At 49.1% G+C, this 8,276-nt stretch overlaps 1 protein-coding gene across 1 annotated transcript; it reads right to left on the bottom strand.

The window, feature by feature from the left end:
• Positions 1-6,309: 6,309 nt before the first annotated feature.
• On the bottom strand, positions 6,310-7,251 carry LOC138352757 (uncharacterized). The gene has a single exon (XM_069305345.1). It carries the CDS (start codon positions 7,249-7,251, stop codon positions 6,310-6,312), a length of 942 nt encoding a protein of 313 aa, XP_069161446.1.
• Positions 7,252-8,276: the final 1,025 nt, after the last annotated feature.

The following is an 8,276-nucleotide window of genomic DNA, read 5'->3' as shown; positions in this document are numbered from 1 at the left end:
CAACTCTCACAGGAGCCAGGCACCTTAACCAACGTAAACACACAGGAACAAGGAACCCTGACGAACACAACTTTCACAGGAGCCAGGCACCGGCGCTGGGAATATTTTCACCGGATTTTCGTCCTATTGACCCACTGACAGGCGGTAAATATTGGGCTATTACCTCCACACCTGCTGAGATACGTCGACTGACGTGCGTACGTCACATGATACAGGTATTGACGGAAGGGGGCGAGGGAAGAGTTTAGCGGGAAAGTAATGGGATAGGAACACAGAAGCGGAGACGGAGGCCGGGATAGCTGGATATGATATGGGAGAGAGGGAAGAGGGACAGGGGGAGGGAGAAAGGTGGGGAGAGGGAAAGGGTGAGAGAAAAGGAGAATCGACATGAGAATGGTCCAGGACGGACCGAAACGTCGTCGTCCCTTCACCTTCTAGTGTGTGGTCTGGTCAAGAAAAGGAATATTTCCTGTATGGTAGAGAGAGAGAGAAGGAAAAGAAGTGTAAAGAGAATGGGTGTAATAAAAGACAGGGGGCAGAGAGAATGGGTAATAGAGGGAGAGGGAAGATAGAGAGAAGGAGGGAGAGAATGAGGGAGAGAATGAGGAGGAGAGAGAAGGTGGTTTTTTTTATAATTTCTCCCACCACAGAAGTGCTATACATTTATACAATGCTGACCACCCATACATTTGCTTCACTCCGAAGTGAACAGAGATCTACGAGACAGAGTTCAATGATATATTGAACAATGAGCCTCAGAGGATGATTGTAGTGTTATTAAAATGCACTACAATCCTCAATCCTACAATCCTGCAGCCTCAATGCATAAATACATATATTTACGTTTGTTCTATATAAATATAGTGTAGTTCTCATCCTGTAACTACACTTAGGTAATTTCACACACACACACACACACAGGCATCATTCAGAACCTTGTATACGACTTATGGCAGACCAATCCTGGAGTATGCAGCGCCAGCCTGACGTCCATACCTAGTTAAATAATAGACAAAGTTAGAGAAGGTTCAGAGGTATACCGCCAGACTGGTCCCAGAACTGAGAGGTATGAGATACGAGGAAACGCTACGGGAGCTAAATGTCCCGTCGCTGGAAGACAGAAGAGTAAGGGGAGACATGATCACCACCTACAAAACTCTAAAAGGAATTTACAGGATGAGGCAAACTATTTAGAATGGGTGGAAAAGAACAAGGGACTAAAGAGCCAAAGCTTAACCCCCCCCCCCCCCGCAAGTACAACTTGGTGAGTACAACTAGGTGAGTACACACACACACACACGGTGCCTGTGGCTGAGTGGACAGCGCTTGGGACTAGTAATCCTAGGGTCCGGGTTCGATTCCCCGGCGATGGAAAACAAATGGGCAGAGTTTCTTTCACCCTGATGCTCCTGTTACCTAGCAGTAAACAGGTACATAAGAGTTAGACAGCTGTTACGGGCTGCTTCCTGGGTGTGTGCGTGAAAAAAAATTATTGACAGCTGAGAGGCGGGCCAAAAGAGCAGAGCTCAACCCCCGCAAGCACAACTAGGTGAATACACACACACACACACACACACACACACACACACACACACACACACACACACACACACACACACGCACACACACACACGCACACACACACACACGCACACACACACACACACACGCACACACACACGCACACACACACACACACACGCACACACACACACACACACACACACACACACACACACACACACACACACACACACGCACACACACACACACACACGCACACACACACGCACACACACACACACACACACACACTCCGTCTTTACCAGGGTAAGATAGCCGCTATAGTAACTAGTGTGTCATTAAGCACTTATCCACTAAGGGTAATTTTAACCTGCTTCAACAACATCAAGTTTTATGATATCATTAAATTGATATCGTCTACATTACATAATAGATGCACTACACAGTCAGTCTCGAGCACAGCTCCAGTCTATCACCGAGTGTTCCAATATTCAGATAATATTTACAGAGTTCAGCATATCTCAACCCACTGAAGTCAGTCAATATGAGAAATTCAACAATATAATATTCAAGGAAGGGGGGTGGTGAGAGGGAGAGGGGGTGGGGGGGGGGAGAGAGAGGAAGGGAGGGAGTGAGAGAGGGAAGAGAGTAGATCGCGCGACTACGCCACATTTTGAGCGACCCTGACCACCCACCCGCTGTGGTGTGGACGGGCAACATCGACCCCCATGATGAAGAGGGCAGGAATGTCAACAGGTGTGAGGCAGGGGGGATGGGAGAAGGAGGGGAGAATGTTTGGTGGGGGGCTAGGGAATGGGGGGGGCCCCTGGCCCCCTAAATAATTAAAAATCAACCCATTTTCTTAATACATTCTTTACTAAATCGACCAAATGCGTTAAAAACACAATGTCTTATTAAAAATGTAAAGCAGAGTAATATTCACGTTTTCTACATATCGGCATTGATAGGTTAGGTGGGTTGGTTGGGTATTGGCGGTAAGTGCCAGGAATCCAGTAGGGTCTGAGACCTGATAAATATATGTATCTCTCTAGGAGCCGGTCGGCCGAGCGGACAGCACGCTGGACTTGTGATCCTGTGGTCCTGGGTTCGATCCCAGGCGCCGGCGAGAAACAATGGGGTTTCTTTCACCCCATGCCCCTGTTACCTAGCAGTAAAAATAGGTACCTGGGTGTTAGTCAGCTGTCACGGGCTGCTTCCTGGGGGTGGAGGCCTGGTCGAGGACCGGGCCGCGGGGACACTAAAGCCCCGAAATCATCTCAAGATAACCTCAAGATAACCTCTACGTCATCATATACTCTTAACTTCGTTATGGGGCCAGATTCACGAAGCAGTTACGCAAGCACTTACGAACCTATACATCTTTTCTCAATCTTTGACGAATTTGTTTACAATTATTAAACAGTTAATGAGCTCGGAAGCACCAGGAGGCTGTTTATAACAATAACAACAGTTGATTGGCAAGTTTTCATGCTTGTAAACTGTTTAATAAATGTAACCAAAGCCGTCAAAGATTGAGGAAAGATGTATACGTTCGTAAGTACTTGCGTAACTGCTTCGTGACTCTGGCCCATGGAATCTACGAGTATGTGACGTCACTATGACGTCACTGTGACGTCACACCGTTCTTGGCCGGTACAGGATTTAGATCCGGCTGAAGTCATCAACGTTGCCACACACTCTCGACCTCCCAGCAGTCTGCTGCTGGACACGCTCACCCCCGCACGCTCTCTCTCTCTCTCTCTCTCTCTCTCTCTCTCTCTCTCTCTCTCTCTCACATTCTTTATATTAAGAACAATTGCTGTCAGACCAACCAGAGAATCGGAGGAAGAAAAAAGATATGGACGCCTCCAGCCTCCCACCTCTAGCTTGCTCTCTCAAGTCTCTGGGCTTTTCGCCGGTCAAACAACCCTGCCTATGACAACTTATCACTCCTAAATTGGGCTGAAAATTCCCCGGGGCCACGAACAAGAGTGCTTTGGAGGTTATCAGGAACAAATATGGCAGCGGGAGACCTGTTGATGAGGGACCGTTAATTACAAGAGACCAGTCACTGACCACCACAATGTCCTCCCTTTTTCCCGCCCACCGCCTCCGGAACCCCGCACGCGACCCTGGCTTCGACGGAGCGCAACCCCATTTTTCTAGTTTATGAACATGCTCGTTTCGTTTGCACTTGAAAAATACTGTAAAGAGATGCCGCTACTCTCGTGGTGAGTGGTAGGACCAAGCACGGGCGTAAATAAGTAGAAAGTAAGTCAGGGAATTAACCCGGACTAAGTCGCAGGCCAGCGACTGAAACTCGGAACATATTTCTTCGGTAGCCTCAGCGTCGGTGTTCGATTCCCAATGAGTAGGGCGGTCGCCCGCCAATTTTGCCACCGCGGGGGCTTTTTCCTCGCTCCTTTAACCCGCTCCGGGGACTCTTATATCAATTATTAGCAGCGGAACCAACGGAGCAGCAGCAGCAGCAGCAGCAGCAGCAGCAGCAGCAGCAGCAGCAGTAGCAGCAGCAGTAGCAGCACGCAGGCGACGAGGGCTGCTATGTGGGAAAGATTGAATGAAGGAAAAGGAGGAAAGTATAAGGTGTAGGGAAACAGAGAAAAGAATGGAAAAGGCGTCTTCACAGGGTAATCAAAGAACAGGACAGGAGACAATAGCGAAGAACGCTTGACATAGGTGGATAGAAGATGAATTAGACGATGATAAAGGAAACTTTGTACATATCAATATGATGAGAGCTAACGAGGATAAACATAGTAAATCAAATTATAAAGAAAATGAAACATTCTTTGATCATAGATTTATAAAGAAGAGGAGACATTCTTAGATCAAGCTGGAGTAGGATTGAGCTGTTTCTACACACCACCGACTGAAAAGCTTGACGTAGATCGTAGAAAAAAAGATTCTGGAGGCGATAATTGGAGATTCTACAAGAAATCAATAAGAAAAAATTCAAATTTATAGTAGGCTTCCATTTCGGGCTAACTGTCCCGTTCGGATCGAACCTGTCTCACCAGGCGAGGAGTCACAATAACGTGGCTAAAGTAAGTTGACCAGACCACACACTAGAAGGTGAAGGGACGACGACGTTTCGGTCCATCCTGGGACCGAAACGACTTGAGAATGGTCCAGAACGGACCGAAACGTCGTCGTCGTCCCTTCACCTTCTAGTGTGTGGTCTGGTCAACTGTCTCACTAGATTGTTGCCCTTTCATTTCAGCCTATTCGAGGCAGTTGATAACAATCGTACGATTTTGTGGGTATGTGGACCTGAACGACTCATTCTACACATCCCACATGATGAATCACTTTGTAAAATCAAAACATAGACTATCATTCACAACATTCTACAGCTACTGAGTACACGGGTTGAGGGGCCTGACGGCTGAGTGGAAAACGTTCGGGATTCGTAGTCCTAAGGATCCGGGATCGATCCCCCGGAATAAGGGGAAAGAAATAGGCAGAGTTTCTTTCACCCTGATGCCTCTGTTCACCTAGCAGTAAATAGGTACCCTGGACGTTAGACAGACCAGCAATACCAGCAAGTTTGATGACGACACAAGATGGGATTTGCACACAAATGACATATAAACTGCAATGAAAATGACTCAAACTCAAGTGCTGGAGGGAAGAAAACAATTGCCAAATTGCAATTTAACGTCGGAAACTACATATAACGTCGACCGAGAGAAAGACACACACATGTGTGGGTTGCTACACATTGTATCAACAGTAGAGAGATCACACTGTGGGAGACTTAGGGTGCCACCGTGGGCACTGACCCGGGGGGGGAGGGGGCCAGGACCCCCCCAATATATCAAGGCACGATATCAAATAGTATGCTGTGATCATTAACAGAACCATGAATATGGTTCATCCGTTATATCTAGCTCTGGTGAGGTCATACTTGGGCTATACTCTGCAGCTCTGGTGAGGTCCAACTTGGGCTATGCTGTGCAGCTCTGGTGAGGTCCAACTTGGGCTATACTCTGCAGCTCTGGTGAGGTCCAACTTGGGCTATACTCTGCAGCTCTGGTGAGGTCCAACTTGGGCTATACTCTGCAGCTCTGGTGAGGTCCAACTTGGGCTATACTGTGCAGCTCTGGTGAGGTCATACTTGGGCTATACTCTGCAGCTCTGGTGAGGTCCAACTTGGGCTATACTCTGCAGCTCTGGTGAGGTCCAACTTGGGCTATACTGTGCAGCTCTGGTGAGGTCATACTTGGGCTATACTCTGCAGCTCTGGTGAGGTCCAACTTGGGCTATACTCTGCAGCTCTGGTGAGGTCCAACTTGGGCTATACTCTGCAGCTCTGGGGAGGTCCAACTTGGGCTATACTGTGCAGCTCTGGTGAGGTCCAACTTGGGCTATACTGTGCAGCTCTGGTGAGGTCCAACTTGGGCTATACTGTGCAGCTCTGGTGAGGTCCAACTTGGGCTATACTGTGCAGCTCTGGTGAGGTCCAACTTGGGCTATACTGTGCAGCTCTGGTGAGGTCCAACTTGGGCTATACTGTGCAGCTCTGGTGAGGTCCAACTTGGGCTATACTCTGCAGCTCTGGTGAGGTCCAACTTGGGCTATACTGTGCAGCTCTGGTGAGGTCCAACTTGGGCTATACTGTGCAGCTCTGGTGAGGTCCAACTTGGGCTATACTGTGCAGCTCTGGTGAGGTCCAACTTGGGCTATACTGTGCAGCTCTGGTGAGGTCCAACTTGGGCTATACTGTGCAGCTCTCGTCACCGTAATATAGAGATGATAACAGAATCAATAAAAGGAAGACTTCCTACCAGGAACTATCATACAAAATGAGATTAAGTGTCTCAATCGGCACTTTCCTAGACCAAAGTGTGGAATATGATTGAGGTCTTCAAGTGGTTTGATGGCATAAACAAGTGGTTTGGGGGCATAAACAAGTGGTTTGGGGGCATAAACAAGTGGTTTGATGGCATAAACAAGTGGTTTGGGGGCATAAACAAGTGGTTTGATGGCATAAACAAGTGGTTTGGGGGCATAAACAAGTGGTTTGGGGGCATAAACAAGTGGTTTGATGGCATAAATAAGTGGTTTGGGGGCATAAACAAGTGGTTTGATGGCATAAACAAGTGGTTTGGGGGCATAAACAAGTGGTTTGGGGGCATAAACAAGTGGTTTGATGGCATAAATAAGTGGTTTGGGGGCATAAACAAGTGGTTTGATGGCATAAATAAGTGGTTTGGGGGCATAAACAAGTGGTTTGATGGCATAAACAAGTGGTTTGATGGCATAAACAAGTGGTTTGGGGGCATAAACAAGTGGTTTGGGGGCATAAACAAGTGGTTTGATGGCATAAACAAGTGGTTTGGGGGCATAAACAAGTGGTTTGGGGGCATAAACAAGTGGTTTGGGGGCATAAACAAGTGGTTTGGGGGCATAAACAAGTGGTTTGATGGCATAAATAAGTGGTTTGATGGCATAAACAAGTGGTTTGATGGCATAAATAAGTGGTTTGATGGCATAAACAAGTGGTTTGGGGGGATAAACAAGTGGTTTGATGGCATAAACAAGTGGTTTGGGGGGATAAACAAGTGGTTTGATGGCATAAACAAGTGGTTTGGGGGGATAAACAAGTGGTTTGATGGCATAAACAAGTGGTTTGGGGGGATAAACAAGTGGTTTGATGGCATAAACAAGTGGTTTGGGGGGATAAACAAGTGGGTTAGGGGGCATAAACAAGTGGTTTGGGGGGATAAACAAGTGGGTTAGGGGGCATAAACAAGGGTTCTGAAACTGTAAATGAACAAGTCTGAACCCACAACAATGGGGCATAAAGTAGAGAAATTTGGTTTTAGCTGCAGGTAGTGGTGGTGATGGTGGTGGTGATGGTGGTGGTGGTGGTGATGGTGGTGGTGGTGGTGGTGGTGGTGGTGGTGGTGATGGTGGTGGTGGTGATGGTGGTGGTGATGGTGGTGGTGGTGGTGGTGGTGGTGGTGGTGGTGGTGGTGGTGGTGATGGTGGTGGTGGTGGTGATGGTGGTGGTGGTGGTGGTGGTGATGGTGGTGGTGGTGGTGGTGGTGGTGGTGGTGATGGTGGTGGTGGTGGTGGTGGTGGTGGTGGTGGTGGTGATGGTGGTGGTGGTGGTGGTGGTGGTGGTGGTGGTGGTGGTGATGGTGGTGGTGGTGATGGTGGTGGTGGTGGTGGTGGTGGTGGTGGTGGTGGTGGTGGTGGTGGTGGTGATGGTGGTGATGGTGGTGGTGGTGATGGTGGTGGTGATGGTGGTGGTGGTGGTGGTGGTGATGGTGGTGGTGGTGGTGGTGGTGGTGGTGGTGGTGGTGATGGTGGTGGTGGTGGTGGTGGTGGTGGTGGTGGTGGTGGTGATGGTGGTGGTGGTGGTGATGGTGGTGGTGGTGGTGGTGGTGGTGGTGGTGGTGATGGTGGTGGTGGTGATGGTGGTGGTGATGGTGGTGGTGGTGGTGGTGGTGGTGGTGGTGGTGGTGGTGGTGATGGTGGTGGTGGTGGTGATGGTGGTGGTGGTGGTGGTGGTGGTGGTGGTGGTGGTGGTGGTGGTGGTGGTGGTGATGGTGGTGGTGGTGGTGATGGTGGTGGTGGTGGTGGTGGTGGTGGTGGTGGTGGTGGTGGTGGTGGTGGTGATGGTGGTGGTGGTGATGGTGGTGGTGGTGGTGGTGGTGGTGGTGGTGGTGGTGGTGGTGATGGTGGTGGTGGTGATGGTGGTGGTGGTGGTGGTGGTGGTGGTT

The sequence above is a fragment of the Procambarus clarkii genome, chromosome 54 (assembly GCF_040958095.1).
Source record: "Procambarus clarkii isolate CNS0578487 chromosome 54, FALCON_Pclarkii_2.0, whole genome shotgun sequence".
NCBI lineage: Eukaryota > Metazoa > Arthropoda > Malacostraca > Decapoda > Cambaridae > Procambarus > Procambarus clarkii.
This window is presented reverse-complemented; position numbering and strand designations above follow the sequence as displayed.